The following is a 19,180-nucleotide window of genomic DNA, read 5'->3' on the forward strand; positions in this document are numbered from 1 at the left end:
CTCCAAAGTATAATTTAGCTTCTTCGTGTCGGAGTTCCTCTTTGAAGGATGACTGACACGTTATTTGTACCCCGTTTCAACTTAGACGTAAAATGTTAGAATACTTATTATGCTGTGTTGTTGATGATGTTTCATTGCTGATGTCGTCGTTAACTTTCACGTAAGAAATGACGTCAAGGTTCCTTGTGGGAAAGTTGTAGTTATACATGTATAATACACATTATACAACACACTTTTTTCCACTATTGCCAATATAACACTCGATCTCAAATGATCCGGTGTTTAATAAACATGATATCTTAAAGATGATCAAATTCAGGAATGGCATTGAAACCATTCGTATATCACATCAGGTAAATATATATTATAAAACAGTCGAGATGATTTGTTTAAGGTTTCAGTTTTCTAACCAATTTTAAACATTTTGTGAAAGCCCTTCAAGGTTGTGTCAATACCCTGCTGTTTCTTTGCCCCCTTCATCACCATTACGTAAACATTCTGCAGCCCTTATCTCCTCCTGTCTTCTGATCTTGTAGCTGTGGGTTTTTACGTTCCTCCCTGTGCCATCTGACTGTAGAGGATTACCAGATGCAGAGCAAACGAACCCAGATACATATGGAACCTGCGGTAGCATCTTAGTTGTGCAGGCATGTCAGTTTATTCTCATTAAATGCAAATATTTTCTTTAATGGAGCCTTAAGTATGTGTATTGAAGATATTTGACAGTTATCGTCACCTCTCTGATAAATGTGGAGTGAGTATGCATTACTCCAAATATAGCTTTGGTGATAACAAGAATGGATGTGGCACAATATACCCATGAGGTATTTGAATCCTAGACCTTCGTTTTGACATGGAAACCATTTAGCAAAAAGGCTACCCCACCAGACCTATTTAACCAGTACAGGTGATTGAGGATTGTCTAGGTTTTGACAATGTCCAAAATTAGGAGGCCATAGCGAGATTTACATTTTATCAATGACAGTGTATTTTCAGAGATCTGGGAGCCTTTTGAAACACTTTGAAAGCTTTAAGTCTAATCTTTACCGTAGATGTTACAGTGGGGATCATATCAGTGTTTTGCCTCGACGTATATGGATGGTGAATCTTTAATATTTATTCTTATCGTTCAGTTCGAGTCATAGGCCTTTAAGATATTGACCAACAAAATATCAATTGTTTACTCGAGTTGGCTGTATTCTGCTGTGCCGTGACTGTGACTCTATATTGTTTGGAAAATGCGTTTGTTCTCTATGTGATGGTCCCGTATGGTGGAGTAATTGTGATTCGAACCGACTGCAGCAGCATATCAGAAGAAACAGATCTTGTCTGCCAACAGATCAGCATCAGTGCATGCAAATTCCTCATCCTGTAAGGTTGTGTAGGCAGATCAGCAACCAGCGATCAAGTCTCATGTCAGCACATGATTAAGATTCAGATCTCACATCAATTACAAATTGCGTGGATTGATGCTCATGATATCAATCACTGGATTGTCTGTTCCAGACTCGATTATTTACAGACCGCCGTCATATAGCTGGAATATTGCAGAGTGCGGCGTTAAACAACAAATCATCCAACAACCCTGATTGTTGTGAACACATGAGGGAAGGATGATATACAATGTAACTCCTGAAACAGTAAATACTCTTTTTCTTTGAGCTTGGTCTGCATCCATGGTGTCATAGCTTGCACCGTTTGGCCGCTGCGAAATTTCATGTCCAGATCTAGACTTTCAAGAACAATATATCAAATTAAAACCCTGAAATTCCTCTACAAGGGTTTTGTATACACGTTAAACTGGCTTGTGCAATTAGTGCCACGTAAACGCCTTTTAGTGTTGAACATGTATCATTACTCTCAAAGACATCAGCATGTCGCATGTCACTGTATAGGATTGAAGAGCAATCCCATCACCGTCTGCTTGCTGCATGCATTGCAGCTTCCAGAACCTGCCTTTGTCGATCAGAAGCCATACCTTAGTTCCATATCAGCCGCGTCCCATCTCCTAAACGTCTACACGTGGACCGCGTTCAGAAAGTGACTCAGTGTCGGGGATTACCCAATACCTGGGCCTGTGCCGACGTGCTAACATGTTCCACGTGTGCCTCTGTGTCGGATGTATCGGCTAGTGCCACACTACAAATATCATCCCTACTGTAACCCCGGAGCTATTCAGTTTATTCCAAGTCTGCTCGCAGGGTTCCAAGCTTCAGGTTTCTAGGAAAAGGTCAGTGGTTATTTTGGTGGATGGATGCTGGACGCGGTATTGACTCACAATAACAACACACCACAGAGATATGATTGGATCTGTGCACCTTGGTGGGATTTCGGTAGTCTGTCTCACAGACCCTGATACAAATATATATCAAATACAGCCCATGCAAGTCTATAATGTTTGGCAAGTCTAGATTACTGCAGTATCTGAAAATGAACAGAGTAACTGGGCTCCCTTTTATTATATTTGTATTAAGATATCTGAACAACTGTTTTTCTGTACGATATGTTAATTTCAGAACACTAGATGTTAGTCTAGGATTTCGGGTTCATTCTGGTGGTTAGGACATAATTTATGGAGTTCATGACGAGCAGCTGACGCATGCAAGGAGTCAAATGAAACTGATTCTCTACACTTAAGCTTCTGGGAGGTTCTGTGTGGAGCAGAATGTTAAAGTTGTGTTCAATAACATGAAGTGTTTCATGATTTTCTTGTACACGACAGTGATATCATGATATGAATGAGTGAGTGAGTGAGTATGGTTTTACGCCGCTTTTAGCAATATTTCAGCAATACCAAGGCGGGGGACACCAGAAATGGACTTCACACATTGGACCCATGTCGGGAATCGATCCCGGGTCTTCGGCGTGACGAGCGAACGCTTTAACCACTAGGCTACCCGACCGCCCCGATAGCATGATATGATATACAATGTAATCCTTTTTTGGAGATGTATAAATATATATCATAAACAAAGTTTGGGAAGGTTCTTTATGCCCTACTAATTTTTTATTTGTTTGTTTATTGTTTAACCTGGCACTTAGCAATATCACAGACGTAGTGAATGGTAAAGTAAATACGGTGTCTCGGAGACAGGACTATCTCAGTGCAACAACATTACAGTGATAAGTGTTCGAGTGTGCTACTCGTGTCAATGGCTTCAGTCAGTGTTCGAGAATATATGACCCACCATCACATGGTTATGTGTTCGAGTGTGGATGTCGTGTCATGGACATTGGCCAGTGTTCTAGAATATACGAGTCCCCATCACCGTTCGACTATATATTTGGCATACACTGCAGTACTTAGTCCATCGTCTTATTCTCACTTAAAACATACACATCCATTTCCAAAACGAGGGTCTTAAACCTTAATCAAAACTAAAGCTCGATAACGTCACTTCCGGTATGGTACTGCACCGTATACTTCGTTGTAGACACATTTCCACATAACTGTTACAGGAACGAGCTCCGGTCGCTTGAACTTCATGTCAGGTTCTTATTTCAATATTTGCAGTTTATTTCCAGCCTACACACCAGGTGCCCCGCTCGAGTAGTTGCGTGTTGGTCTGCAGACACAGTAAGGATTGCCTGCGTAGCTATTTTTCAGTAAAAACTATGTAAATTGCAGAACCAATGCTACCTTCCCAGTCCTGAGATTGATGTTGAGAGGATCGTTAGAAAATTCCAATCCCCGTTTCATAAATTTGGTAATCTCACCAAGACACCCATACCCTATATTATGTTCCATAACATTGTAGCTACAAGACATATTACCCTGGTATCGCCCAGAATAACGCGATTCCCCTGCGCCACCTTTCAGCACTCGTAAATAAAACGCACATTTGGCACGCTGGCCTGACAGAATGGCGAGATATCTCGATAAGCTCACAAAGAAATCTGACATTGGGGTTTATGATAAAATATTTGTCTTTCTTAAACGTATGTATTAGCCAAACACAATCGGTGAAATGGCATGGCCTCCCACTGCTTGTTGTGTGACTCGAGGTATAGTCAGTTCCATACAGTTTAGCACACGAAGGGGCATATCTAGAATGGAAATATGATACCAAATTATTCTTGAGATATATCTATTGGGGGTTTTACTTCGGCTTCTTGACGAATCCCAGCGGTTAAGGTATGGGTCTTTGTGTAACTAGTTGCATGAAGACATTGGTAAAACCATGATATTGCTGATGGTGTTTAAAAGAGGTTTCAGCATCTGCGGATGCAGTTGTGAGTACAGCTTCTCATATATCTGATTATGTCTACAGCTTGTGCCAGGTCTTTGACAGGGTTTCTAACCACTCTCTTCATAATTCCATTTTGGCACCGGTGGTTCGGTCCATCGGTGCTCCTTCGCCACGTTAAGGTCACGCGCACGAACGATAGAGGGAACATTGCGTGGGGAATGACTGTACTATGCTTTACCGCGGCATGACACAGCGCATATGCTTGTGTGTTGGCGGAGGAATTCCCTGGCAATAGTCCCGGCATTTTGTAAAGAGAAATGTAATGTTATGATATGGGTGATGATTGACTAATTGACTAATACGAAACCAAATGAGACACTTTCAATTGTAATTAAGCGTATTTAAGCGCCAGTTACGATCTTTTTATTTTATGAAGCACTTCTTTTAATAGTACAACTCTGTAGTCAAGCATACATAATGTATTATACAGATATGAATATGGATACAACACATCATATATAAGTACTTCGAGTGTACAGCCAATACATTTTCAATATGTTGACAGACTGATAGACAGAAAGATTGATAGACAAAAAGATTCTCCCTGGTGATCCGAATGAAACATGTCACACAGAGAGAATTCATTGATGTAAATATATAGATATGTAGATGATTCGATATAGATATAAATATAAATGTCTGTATGTGTGTGTGTGTATATATCGGACACAGACAGATAGATATCAACGCACAACGGAAGCAGGTTATCTGTAGAATTCTGTAGCAGGTTGCCAGGCAGTGTGTCATTGGTTTGACCTCCACGAGAGTCTTCCACGAGAGTCTTCCTGTCAGCTATTGATAGATTCAACAGCTATAGCGTCTACCTCACACCCATCCCCCCCACCCTTCCAGTTCAGCCTTGCCAAGGTCAGTCATATCGACACGTATAACAATAGTCCGTACATCTGTACACTATCTGCAGAAAATAGAATCTACCTTTAGTCTGTCTGACATTCATAGGTCCAGCGCACCTTCTATCATGTTGAGCACGTTCCGGCACAATTGTTTTGCAGCTTACATGTGATATCTTTTCAAACAAACGAATACTCAGCATATATATATTTCGCCCTGGAGTCATGTTTTTGATTAACCCGGACATCATGGCGAGATAACTTGACAGATGATGAAAGTATACCCCATTGAAAATATGCTTATTTTGCATTACTCACTGAAGACAAACATTACTCAGCGTGTATTTAACCCGTTGGGGAATATTTGATCTTGGAGACCCCAAAAGAAATAGCTCGTTATCATATTTTTTTAACTTCGTTATCGTATTTGTTTTTACTTTATTTTTTTGTTCTCAATACAAATAGATGTCCTAGTCATATCTTTTGCACCGCACAGCCGTCATGTTACCCAACAGATATGACCTTGAGGCAGAGACTATCTGTTGAGAGGAATATATAATTCCATCCTTCTTTTCGTTTGTCAGATTTCGGTTTTAAATTCCGATCCATTTTCGGTTTGTTAAAAAATATTTTCATCTGAATACCGGCGATGTATTCATAGCACAAACATCTCTTCAGGCCTCCCTTGGGTACTTTCTTTGAAGTGTATGGCATGGCTCATATATTACGTTTGCCAATTTTAGCTTTTATATTTAGACCCATTTGGTTAAAATGAAATTTCTATTTTAAATGGTTAACGCCCGAAAGACGGCAGCAATCAGCATGTCTTCGTTACACACTGTCGATATTTCCACTCTTAATAATTCAAGTCGGACTGAAGCCAGGATTATTTCAGCAGCTTAAAAAGTAGAAAGACTGTACGTGCAAAATATCAGATTTGTTTTGATGGATTAGATGTTGGATATCAAGTTTCTGGTGATTTTTGCTTCAAACTGGCATGTTTGTTTTATAAAATTCCGATGTTTTACACATGCCTTTTATCTTGGGCAGGTTGAAAACAGGAACGAAAACATTCATTATAACAATGCTTATCCAAGATAGGGGCTCTGTATTTACGTTGTCCGGGCCCAAATCTGTATTTTCAAACACAAACGCTTACATGGTGCATGTTAAATTTATCCCAATTGGCAACGAACATGCTGCACTTGCTGTGCGCATTAATCACATGGGAAAAAGGCTTCCTAGTGGGAACTTATTAACAATTATATCATTTATGTCTCACAGAATGCTAATTTCATTCTCATTGTGTATATATTTGATCAAAATTTGCAAAACGTATCAATTTGATTATGTTATTTTGCGGGAATCGGATATGAAACATGTATTTCACGGCTAGACTTGTTTACTTAATGCATGATAAGTAACGTATGTATTACGTTGTAAGGACTTTATGGAACCGTATATACATATATCTCATAATTATAAAGCTATACTAACCTATGTGTTGTGCAGAGTTGCGTCCCTTGGGTCTCTGTAGGTTCGAATCGCCCCGATAGTTTTTCTAGGTTCGTCAGCACCATACCGTTCTCGTGGGTTTCAAATGCTAAATGTCTGAAACGTGCATAATTTCGTTCTTTCCACCCACATTAAGCTGACACGCTGTCATATAAACTGGAATACTGTGGAGAGAGGCGTTAAACTCACCCTACTACACATGTGCACGTACCTTATCGGGAAAACAGAAACACCAATTTCACATAAGCGTAGCGTGAAATCAAATTAGATAAATGCATCAGGTTGTTTACAAATCAATTACTTCCTGGGAACCTTCACAAAGACGACCACATGCCCAATTGGTATCAGAACATTCTTGGAGAGTATAGCGCCACCTCCAGGATGGTCGTGCTGGGATTGGTACCAATTCCGACCACACGAGGATCCAAAGTCTTCTAAATATTATTGTTCTAAGATAAATGTGCCCATTTTGCTAACTGTGTATTTAGGTAGATAGTATGTGGGTGGGATGGGGGGATAGGTTAGGAGAAGATGGTAGAGGAGAGGTGGTCGCTGACGCCGAGCTGATAAGATAAGCACTCAGGTGTTGAGACGAGAATTAGCCAAGGAATTTGAGAGGGGGTTTAACACCCGAGGAATATATTGTTTCCTATGCCATACTCTTCCCTGTCATACTTCATCACGTGATGCAGAGAAGCGGGATGGACATACACACTTGGTGAATAGAAGGATCTGTACACGTGGATGCTTACGATCCGCAGCTGAAACTGTAGGAAGGTAATTGCACATATCAAATGTTTTGATTGAAATCTATTTTGTTCTTCCAAAGTACAGGTTTTGTGTACATGGTCCAATATTTGTCTTTGCTCTGATATTGGATGCTTCTTAATTACCATCCTTATCGTTGTCTTGCTGTTGTCTTGCCGTGATGTGTCAGAAAACCTTGGTGAACATTCTTGCGTTTTCATATCGTTATCAGATCCAATTTCAATCTTACACCTTGGTTTTAAGTTTAAATACTGTAACATCTACATGTAATTCATATTCAGATTATCAATATAATAGGTCCAATTTCATAACTATGTTTAACCTCACTGCATTGCAGAGGTTGTTGTAAAGATCCTGATTCTAAATATGAAACCACATACCAGTTGATGAACCACCCATGCTGTTTCTAGTGTGTTTGTCTAATGCTGTAGGTTATATATAACATTTAATCATTGATCCTAACCGCTTGGTGTTTTGCCTATTCTTTTTTCTTCAGTTCATGCCCCACATTTTAGATTTAGTTTTTTTGCACTTTTTATCTCAATGATTAGACATCTACATTCCAGTAATATTTCTGAAGGTTCTTCAGCCTCCTTTATCTTGGCTCATAATCCCCCTAGGTTTTCATTCAATGTAACCCTAGCACGTATCAATCAGGGCAACTTCTTTTGCCATTTTTTACAGATGTTTCGTTACAGTTGACTTGAGACCGACACGTTTTCCTCATCGGAAGCCATAAAATACCCATGGGGATACCCTGCTATCCATGAAAACATGGAGTTCTATATAAAAGCATACAGGACCGACCATTGGATATTCTTGAAGGGGGGTCCACCTACTTTATATATTCTGTACCATGTTCATCAATAGTCTTACTTTACAATAACATAAGGATGTATACCGATACGTCGCCTTTACAGTAATTAAATAAGTTGTTTTCCATAAATTGTGTCTACTTTGGTTGGGGACCTCTTACAAATTCATCTCCGAAATTTAACATAACCCGACCCCAGGGCCACTGACCCAACTCCAACCACTGTAAGGGTTCCAACGCTCAACAAACTGTCCCAACCCCCACCAGCCCGATCCCCACCCCTAGAACCGTAGCAGCACTGTCTCCACGCCAACAACGCTCCCCTACCCCCTACCCCCTCGCCTAATCCCCCAGTCAGCTGGTACTTCTGGAGAGATGAGTCCGGGATTAACCGTTAACCGAGATTGTAGTCGTGTGATGTATCCACCTTGGGCTAGTGAGGCGCGTTATTGATGCTCGAAGCACAAGCATCTTGGTGATGACTCCACGCAGATGTAATCCCGGTGAACCAGATACACTAGATGGCCAGGGATCCTTCTCTAGTTCGCTGAAAGTATGTCAGTACTGATGCCGTATGCTGGTTCTTCGTTAGAAGCCTTCTGGCACATCTGATAAAGACGTCATGCCCATTAGCAATTGAAGTAGTGCTGCACGTGCCACGGGTGTTCGCATTCTTTATGGTAGTAGTTACATGTTACATGTGTAGTAGTAGTAGTAGTAGTAGTAGTAGTAGTAGTAGTAGTAGTAGTAGTAGTAGTAGTAGTAGCAGCAGCAGCAGCAGCAGTAGTAGTAGTGGTGGTGGTGGTGGTGGTAACAGCAGCAGCTGCAGTTGTAGTAGATGGTTCAACGTCGCGTTTGCAGTTGTATCACGACGTGTCAGTTGAAACAGGAGAAACTTGGGTGGTGGCGAGGGCGAGGCGAAGGGGGTTTAGGCGAGGGTTGCTGGCGAAGGGGGTTTAGGCGAGGGTTGCTGGCGAAGGGGGTTTAGGCGAGGGTTGCTGGCGAAGGGGGTTTAGGCGAGGGTTGTTGGCGTGGGGACGGTGCTGCTACGGTTCTAGAGGTGGGGAGTGGGCTGGTGGGGGTTGGGACAGTTTGTTGAGCGTTGGCACCCTTAGCCCCAAGGCTGCCCTGAAAGAAATGTATATGGATGTGTGGTAATTCTCTCCTCTTAATAGACACGCCTACAAATAGGGACAACTTCTTATCATTTACATAATCTAGAACTTATGATTTAAACTAATACTTATTGCCTCAGAGACTTTTGCAAATCTCAAGTACACCTCAAAGCTGGCGAATTTCAAAGCAGCAGTAGTAACAACAGTAGTTCGCCCCGACTATGTTTTTAGGTTGTCAGCACCATACCCGTGCTTATGGGTTTCACCGAAGTGGTAAACGTCTGACACCTGCATCACTTCAGGATTTCCTCCCACCTTAAGCTTACACATCGTGATATAACTGGAGTAATGTTAAAAGTGGCGTTAAACCCAACTCACTCATTCACTCACTGATATTCTGAAGAAAGAGGGTTTTTATTAAAGTTTTGTTGTTGTTTATTGTCAAAAGATTAAAGACTTTCATTTTTTTCAGCGATATGTCAATTTATGGTTGCCCTTATTGGGGGAACAATAAAACAGAAGCTGATATGGCCAGATTTGTGTTTATATAATCTGGTTTTGGTTTCATAAAATACATATATTTCACACATGGTGAAGCACTACAGTCGTAGCAGTAGTAGTACCTATTCTAATGTATTGCGACCTATCATTACATAATGGGTACATTATATCTTCTCGCTTCAGAGGCACCTTCTTGTGCGCTCGTGTTACAACAGTACATTTGTAGGTATCACCTGACGCTAATTACCCCCAATTCCTGGCATGAGTAGCAGACCATACACGAATATCTATGTTTCATATTTTTGGAGTCCTTACAAGGTTGTTGCCAATTATCATGATGCTCCGATTAGTCACTTAGCTCCAATGCATCAGCTGATGGTAAACCATGTACATTTTCTACATGTTGGTGCTGAGAATAGTGTTGGCAAGGTTTCGAGAGTGATGATGTTTCAATATGAGCACAGCGGGCGTATAATCCTTAAACTCCACCCATTCCAGTACGGGAAACAGGGGGTACTCGGCCCGCACCATTGGTGCCGATGTTAAACACAGCCCGCTCTGACTGTAGCTGTTGTGTGGTTCTAATTATATAGGTACACACAGCGTGCATATAATCACCATATTGCGCACACTGTGCACGGTTAAGTGGAGAACTGGAGGGACTGGCAACGCCACTGGTGCCAATATTGGTAAAGTGGAGGTGGCTTTCTGTTGCCCTCATATTGGTTGATGATTTCGAATGTGAAAAGCAGTTCTTGGTGGGCCACATGAGGACGGTTCGTCATTGATGGATGGTGTCACATTGCATGCGTGGGCGTTGCGTTGAGGATTATGGGCTTACGTTATTTCGGGTACATTCCAAACGGCAGGTGCTTTCCTTCGACGTCGTCACTCGCCCCTTTAGGTGAACATTGGACATGTTGAATGATCCCATATGGTTCAATGACTTATCCAGCGTCGCATCGAGACCAGTTTGGGGTTATCTAGACTAACTTTTAGTCTCTAAAATGAACATATCTTACAGAAAAAAACAACAGTTGTTAAATTATCTTAATAAAAACATAAAAAAGTAGCCCAGAGACTCTCTTCTTGCCAAATATTATAGACATGCATGGGTTGTATTTGATATATTTGTGTAAGGGTCTGTACGACAGACTAGGAGTTATCTAGTAGTGTAGAATAAAAGTAAAATGTCTACTTCTGTTTTTTTAGCCAACACTCGATTATACACAGGCCACAATGATACAGCTTGAATATTATTGAAACACAAAACAAAATACTGAAAATAGGTATTGCTCTAAAATTACCAATTCAGAGAAAAAGCAATGCAAGGTAAAAGGATGAACCGATGTCATTCATTCTTTCAGGGAACCCAGGGTTAAAATATCAGAGCAGTTTAAACGTTTCTTTGCATCCTATACTATAGTCAAGAACGTAGACTTGCACATGTCGGCAATAATTATTAGTTCAAATCATAATTTCGTGATTATATAAATAATAAGAACAAGTTGTTGCTATAAGAGACTGGCGTCTCTGCACTGTCCACATATCTAGACTTGCGTATTTGGAGGATAGAATTACTAAACACCTATGGACTTATCATTCAGTACAGCCTTGGTGCAAGGCTATCAAGAGTGCACTGTCCAGAAGCAGTGATACACTCCTTGTGTAGAGTCTGTCTTTCCCCCCAAATCAGTGATATCTAACACCTGCGCTGTAGACACTACCACACAAGGGTCACCAGGCGTCGCTGTTACACGGAACTACACAGCTTAGACACTGATTTATTGGCACCATAATCTGTGCATGATGGAACCATACCGTGTGCATGGTAGCTGTTGTTATTGCCTCAGTATTCAAGACGCTCTGCAGAAAAGGCCCATACTAACCCACCAGTGTAATTTAAGAATTTATCAATTGCAAGGTGGTGTCATGAGAGTGGTCGGGTAGGTATGTAAATGAGTGAATAGGTGGGAGGGTGGATGGGTGGGTATGTGAGTGAATGGTAGTTAGGAATTGTTCGGCGTTGATTGACTTGACGAGTGATCATGGTTGCCAACAGAAACTCCACTGATCTTGCAGACAATATCTCAGAGATCAATCATCTTATTCCTATCTCAGCAACATGGACGAGACAAGCCGAGTAACTGAAAACAGGATCATGATACCCAAGCACTTGGTTCTAGCAGCATGTTCTATAACGGAGGCTAAGAATGATCATACCATCATGAATGAACTGACAACTCCATGACTCTCAAACTCTCGTTTCCCTGAGAACCTCTTGAACTAGCAAATGTCCGACAGCAACTGCGGTACCTATACAAGACATGAGACATGTCTAGCTACTGACCTGCACAGCCAACGTAATTTCTCCCCTCTTTACCTTCTGATCCCTTTAATGAACTTGACATTTTGCCATCATGAAACATCAGTTGTGAAGGGGTTGCTGGAGACAGCAAATCGACACGCCCTTCAGAAGGAGCTCCTGTAGACCTAAGTAGAGTTGTTAGCGGAGCTTCCATCTGCATCAAAGGCTGATGATGATGGGCACGGTGAGGAACATAGAAAGGAGAAATTGAGTTTTAATTGCATAACATCTCGAGGAAGATATCATAGTTTCTCGGAGAGAGATCATGTGCTCTCCGATTAGTCGAGATAGAGGCACGACAGGCGTGTCTGATGATGTAAGAGAGGGTTGTCTTTGATCACTTTAATTTGCATGTTTGTTTTAACCTGTAATATTATAAACGGTAAAGGCTTATATTTTAGAACGGCTCGGTGTGGGTTTACGTTCAGTGACCCAGAAGCTGGCGGTTCTGATGGCAATATTTGATGTAGACTCTAGACTCCAACAGGACCGTGACGCCAATAAAACAACGTGAAAAACACTAAACAGTATCTCGATCCCCACCAGTAGTAATCTGACACACACCCATCTCCTTCAATGAGCGATTTAATGGGTAACATACAAGCTTAATGTACTCACCATATTGCCATCTGGCTGTGCAATATTTTCCACAGTGGTGTTTTGATTTGTATATCCGAAAGAAAATGTTTTATTCAGTTCTAAGTAATTGTGATAAGATAAGTATAACCATATTAACGCCCTTGCAGTAATCTTCATTTATCTGGGTCTTGCATATGTTTTAAATGGTACTAAATTACCTATATCCTTCGGAGAGCCCCTAGCAATAATCCTGAAATATATCAAAAATAGATAACAACAGATGGTACGAGTTCACATAATTAGACCCAAAAAAGAATGATCTTCCTCTTCAGTCTCCGTGGCTGTGTACCACAATTAATTACCTGGTTACCATTCGTAACTATAGTACCTCGAGTTCGCTTGGATACAGATCGTATGTTTTCTCTGTGATACAAATAGTCTATGTCACGGCGCTCCAGCTATGGTGGTTTCAGCAACATTCCTGAGGTTTTTGGCAGAACACGAGAGTCAGCACTCGCTTCAGCTCTTCGCTGGTGATGCAGCAGACGATACTGTAAGCAGACGACTCCCTTTCCCAATCCCCCGCCAAATTAGTCGGCTGCTGCATCGTTGTTTGCCGAGTTAGCGCTTTCTACCTCAGCCGGTACCGCTCTGAACAAATAAAGTCATCGTAGGAAAGCCTCGATTGGCATTTCGTGGTTCTTATACGATAAGTCTTCGGTTCTTGTACATCTAGCTCGAGGCATGTCTCTAGTCGATGCATAAACCATCCTAGCGGTATCAAACAGGCTGCCATGTTTCATCATCGGAAGATATTGTTAACGTTGAGTTGAAATATCGTCTTCCGTTCATCCGATCCATTGCCTCCATTGCTCTGGTTCCTCTGCCGTTGAAAATTTTGCAGCGAAAGTCGGTCATGTTAAATGATTGCATCAAGCTGATAACATATAGTAAAAGTGGATACTTACAGATAGTCCTGACAAGCGTTTTTCAAACCGTTGCATCAAAATACAGTTAAAGACTTACCTTCTAATAAACCTTGCATGTTTTGGCGTTAGCTGAGTCAGCGATTTGAGAGCGCCATTTTGTTTTAAGAAATGTATGTAAACGTCTGTAATTATATTTTATGGGGCGAAATTCAAATCAGTGATGTATTTTAGAACATTTTACCATATGCATGTGATATCTTCTCAATAAACATGATTATTTTTTCACTTTGAAGAATGCAAGCCACTGAAAAGCTTTCAGAAGGTATTACTATACTGAAAGATCCCGATCAGACGTAAAACAGATCCGTGTGTTCAAGCATATACTTCAAGGGAGCATCATTAAATAGCGATAAAATATATCTATGTGACGGGCAATCCCATAAATACACAAACCACAGTTTAATTGGGGCTATTTGGAAAGTTTCCAAGGTCACTGCCAGTTTGGATAATGGATGATGGCACGCCTCTTGTTCCCATAGTCTCCACTGAAGGGATGTTTGTTTCATCGGGGGAAATAAACATATAATTCTGTTCATTCTTACAATTACCAATTTATTATCTATGTTTTTAACTCTTTCATTCCCCTTGATTGTTTATCGGTAATATATGAACGTAATGAGTGCACGTGCACTTGACGTCAAGTATGTTATATCTGTTGAACTTGGGAAGTTATGAATGAATGACGCCATTTCCACAGCTGCAGGCTGAAATATGTGCGTTTAAATCTTAACTTGGAGGCAACACCCAAACATTGGCCGACAGGCTCTTCTTAACTAACAGTTTTAATCGTTTTGGGTTCGAAGTTTGTCTAATGGTTTGTATGGGAGCGTCTAAATTGGTGATTCTATTGGAAAGACGTCTACCGTTGTCCATATTTCAATTACCCGAGTTTTCCGGAATGGCTGTGTGGCGAGATGAGAACAATTGGTGGTAAATAAAACAAGACGTATCTGTCCGTGAATACAATCAGCAGGGCGTTGGTGTCGGATCAGCCGCCAGTTTAATAAGCGGGTTTCGAGGAGAATTGGTATAAATGCCAGTCACTTTGCTAGTTTTGGGTGTACCTGCGGTAGTTCGGATGATTGCAGAGACCGTTCTGAGCCTTATTCAGGAGACTGGTTCAACCTTAAATATGCAATTATGTGCAAGGGGGCGGTCGGGTAGCCTAGTGGTTAAAGCGTTCGCTCGTCACGCCGAAGACCCGGGTTCTATTCCTTACAGGGGTACAATGTGTGAAGCCTCCGCAGTGATATTGTTAGAATATTGCTAAAAGCGGCGTAAAACCATACTCATTCACGCGCTCATGTGCATTTGCCTGATGAGGAATGCGTTTGAAAGCATCAACTGATCTGGATAATTCCCATTTATGTATGCTTAAGAACCGATCGGAATAAAGCTAAAATAAGTGCCCTTCTATTTTGCATTATTATAGGGAGTTTTATTGGCAGAGGATTTCAATCACTTGGGTTTATCATCAAAACACTCTAACCCTACATGGTCTTGATGCGATGACGATCGTATTATTACTTAAAACATTGTCTATTACGCGAACACTTGGTCACTATATGGTATCATGCTTATGGTACAGCCTCAATCGTACAATGGACGCTCTTTCTTATATGAATGGAAATGGTTTTGTAGTAGTAGTAGGGGTAGTAGCAGTAGGAGGAGTAGTAGTAGTAGTGGTGGTAGTGATAGTAGTAGTGGTAGTAGCAGTAGTAGTAGTTGTAGTGGTGGTGATAGTAGTAGCAACAGTAGTAGTAGTAGCAATAGTAGAAGTAGCAGTAGTAGTAGTAGAAGTGGTGGTGGTGATAGAAGTAGTAGTAGTAGCAGCAGTAGTAGTAGTAGTAGTAGTAGCAGTAGTAGTAGTAGTAGTAGTAGCAGCAGCAGCAGCAGTAGTAGTAGTAGTAATAGTAGTCGTAGTAGTAGTAGTGGTGGTGATAATAGTAGCAACAGTAGTAGTAGTAGTAGCAATAGTAGAAGTAGTAGTAGTAGTAGTAGAAGTGGTGGTGGTGATAGAAGTAGTAGTAGTAGCAGTAGTAGTAGTAGTAGTAGTAGTAGTAGTAGTAGCAGTAGTAGTAGTAGTAGTAGTAGTAGTATAGAGCTGTGACTATTGTTCTTGATGTCCGAGGATGACTTCTTTAAATTTAGAGGTTGGTAAGAAGATAATTCTGTGAATATACACGTTCTTTTCTCCAGTACAAGTCGACACACGCACACACACACACACACAAACACGCACGCACGCACGCACGCACGCACGCACGCACGCACGCACGCACGCACGCACACACACACACACACACACACATACACGTGCATGCACGTTCCTATATAAGTGCAATAATCTTGGACGCGACGTTAAACCCTATTTCCCCTCAACTCACCTTGTACTGCTGATTCCGTGGTGGATGCCCTTGACATTGCTCCAACCAAGCATGTCAATCTGTCACTTGACCTCTCTGTTGACCTGCTACAAGTCTCAGAGATATAAGACAAAAAACAGGACTAAGATATCACGTTTCATTTGTGTGCAACCTTCATCACACGTCCTTGTTTTTTTAGTTTTCACAAATTTAGAAAAGAAGTTGCTCTATACCATGCTGTTCAGAGTGTGTTGAATCTTTAATGACATTAGGTAGATATATCCTCATAATCGCACCTTATGGAAATATATATCAATTTGGTATAAGTCAATGTTCACAATCACCATCATGGTGTCTGCGTTCGGGAACGCTGTGGTCAACGTTCATGTATTCTTATCGCTCACACCTAACCTCATAGGAGTGTGTCTTATGTAAGACTAGTGGGGTTTACCTATACTACCTTCGGTCCGATCAAAAGATCGACACCCGCTAGTGGTGCCAAAGTCACGTACTAAAACACAGGGCGATAGAACATTTCGACATGCTGGCCCATTGCTATGGTACAAAGTAGAAATCAGAAAGTCTGACAAACTATAAAAAAACCTGTCTCTTCAAGAGAGCCTTTGCCAAGACCAATCATGGTCTTAGCGCCTTTGAGCGTTGTGCAGTTGAAAAATGCGCTAGACAAATTCTTAATTTAATTTAATTTAAACTTTCTTTATAAACATATGTGAGGTGGAAATCCTCTGAGAACATCAAGATAAGGTGGGAAGAAACCTTGATGTTCACGCTCTTTACGAATAGTTTGATATGGTAATAAACAGACACATTAACCTCTTCATATCCCATATAGTGGGAGATATACCCAATTTTAACTAATCTTTTCTTCAGGCTGACGTCGCATGGCAGGAGTACTGCTGTGCCGCATCAGGCAATACGTACTTACCTTTTTATGCAGACTGTGTGCATACCGGTGCTAGGGCAGAACATACTTACCCTTTTCACGAACACCTGGTGTCATCACTGATTTGCGTGGTCCATTCGTATCATTTCTACAGCTAATTGCCCCTAAAGCCACGTGGAATCCGTTTCGGCAGAAAATCCAGACTGGTTCTTCTCTTGCATTGACCATGTCCTTTTGATTGCAGGTAGCTAGCGGGCGATATCATCATGGGGGTGGGAGACGATGTGGCCCCCCGCTTCACTCAGAAACCGTCACTGCGACAGGCGGACAATGGACAACGACTTATATTCGAGTGCGCCCTTGAAGCTTCTCCCAAACCGGACATCTCCTGGTTTCGGGGAACTACGGCTATTACCGGGTCAGACAGGATTAAAATGCGGGTAGACCCCGCCGGTGGAAGTGCATTCAAAGTTATCATGGAAATAGTGAACGTAACACAAGGAGATGCCGGTACCTACAAGGTTGTAGCCAAGAACAGACTGGGAGAAGTTTCGGCTTCCATAAACCTGAATTTCAGCGGTAAGGCATTTTGGGTTTTTTTCACATCACTCTTGACAGGCTAGTCTCATGAAATCGTGGAACCACGGTTGTAATGTTTACGAGTGTCGTGCGGCGGATGATATGCATGTGCTTCTATCACATTAATACAAAACATCGACTATGCTTGTCGTACGAGGCGACTAATGGGATCGGGAGGTCAGGCTCGCTGACTTGGCTCATGCATGTCATCGTATACCAATTGCGTGGATCGATGCTCATGATGTCAATGACTGGATTATCTGGTCCAAACTCGATTATTTGCAGACCGCCGTCATATAGCTGGAATATTGCTGAGTGCGGCGTTAAACAACAAACAAACAAAATACAGAACATACCATCTTCTGAGGATCGCCTTTATAAAGGCAGTGCGACAATAGAAAGGAGGTCCTGTTATTTCGAGCTGTATTGCGGTCCTTATATTTATGTATTTATTTTATCAAGAATCCTAAGCTTATGTTCATACAAGCGTCATACGATTCTTGCTCAAAAGATGTTTTATCAGGGTTTCAACATTCAATGCTCAAGTAAAGCTTTCAAATCGTGGAGGATATTTCAAAGTTTGACGCATCAGTGACAAAAATGAAGTCCGATGCAATTGCTTGTTTTGACTTGTATCATGTTCCCGTGTTTTATAGGTGAACACTTAACTTGTCTTTGCATGTGTTTGAGATGGGTGTCACGGGTGGGGCAGAATACGCTCATCTTTTCGCGAACACCTGCTGTCATCACCAATTGATAATGATTCATTAAAACATGCATATGATGATATAGTTGGAATTGTACATTTAGATTTCTTATTTTTATGGAAATAATTTGGATCATTTCCTTTGGCTCGATTTGTTTCCTTTTTCGACCAAAACGCTGTCAAGCTGCTCCCAGATGACCTAATTTATCATAAAATATCCAGAATGACATATTTCTGCCAAAGACGTTCGAACAGAAGTCGTTATCGTCGCGTTGATTATCGTTGATGATCGTTGATAATCGTTGATTGTCGTTGATGATCGTTGATAATCGTTGATTATCGTCGATAATCGTTGATGATCGTTGATGATCGTAGATTATCGTTGATTATCGTCTACCGAATAGCAGTGCAAAACTTAGATCAGCAGGGTCAGGTAAGATTATCAACGATCTCTACGTATGCAAAGAAATATAGTATTGAAATCAGTGCACGTTACAGAGCTGTTGTAAAGGGAGTTAATGGACGTGTGTAACCAGACGGAATCACGATTAACTATAGCACGCTGTCAGGAACGTCGCCAAAGGTGCACACTATCTGTCACACTAACACCATCCCTGTTTGGAGTACGATGGTGTTGGGTGATAGACGCCTGGTGTTTGTGCAGATTATCATACCGTCTTGGGCCCGTTTCACAAAGCGATCTTAGCGTTACGACTGTCATAAGTCAGCGTTAAAGTGCAGGAGTTGCGAACGTCTTTGTCCTAAGGTCGCTTTGTGGAACGGGGCCTCGGTTTACATATACAGAAAAAAAACTAGAGTGTTTCTCGTGCAAACTAACTTAATCATCTTAAGCGGATAATGGAGGTCTTACGTTC

At 41.4% G+C, this 19,180-nt stretch overlaps 1 protein-coding gene across 1 annotated transcript in view; it reads left to right on the forward strand.

The window, feature by feature from the left end:
• The window catches only part of LOC139466765 (twitchin-like), a 180,273-nt gene that overhangs the window by 9,681 nt on the left and 151,412 nt on the right, over positions 1 to 19,180 (forward strand). Inside the window, exon 2 of the mRNA XM_071248441.1 lies at positions 17,265 to 17,599. Coding sequence (XP_071104542.1) covers positions 17,287 to 17,599 — 313 coding nt within the window. The 5' untranslated portion in view covers positions 17,265 to 17,286. The remainder of the gene's footprint in view (positions 1 to 17,264; positions 17,600 to 19,180) is intronic.

This window comes from Haliotis cracherodii, unplaced genomic scaffold, assembly GCF_022045235.1.
Source record: "Haliotis cracherodii isolate W230 unplaced genomic scaffold, xgHalCrac1.p SCAF_19, whole genome shotgun sequence".
Lineage (NCBI taxonomy): Eukaryota > Metazoa > Mollusca > Gastropoda > Lepetellida > Haliotidae > Haliotis > Haliotis cracherodii.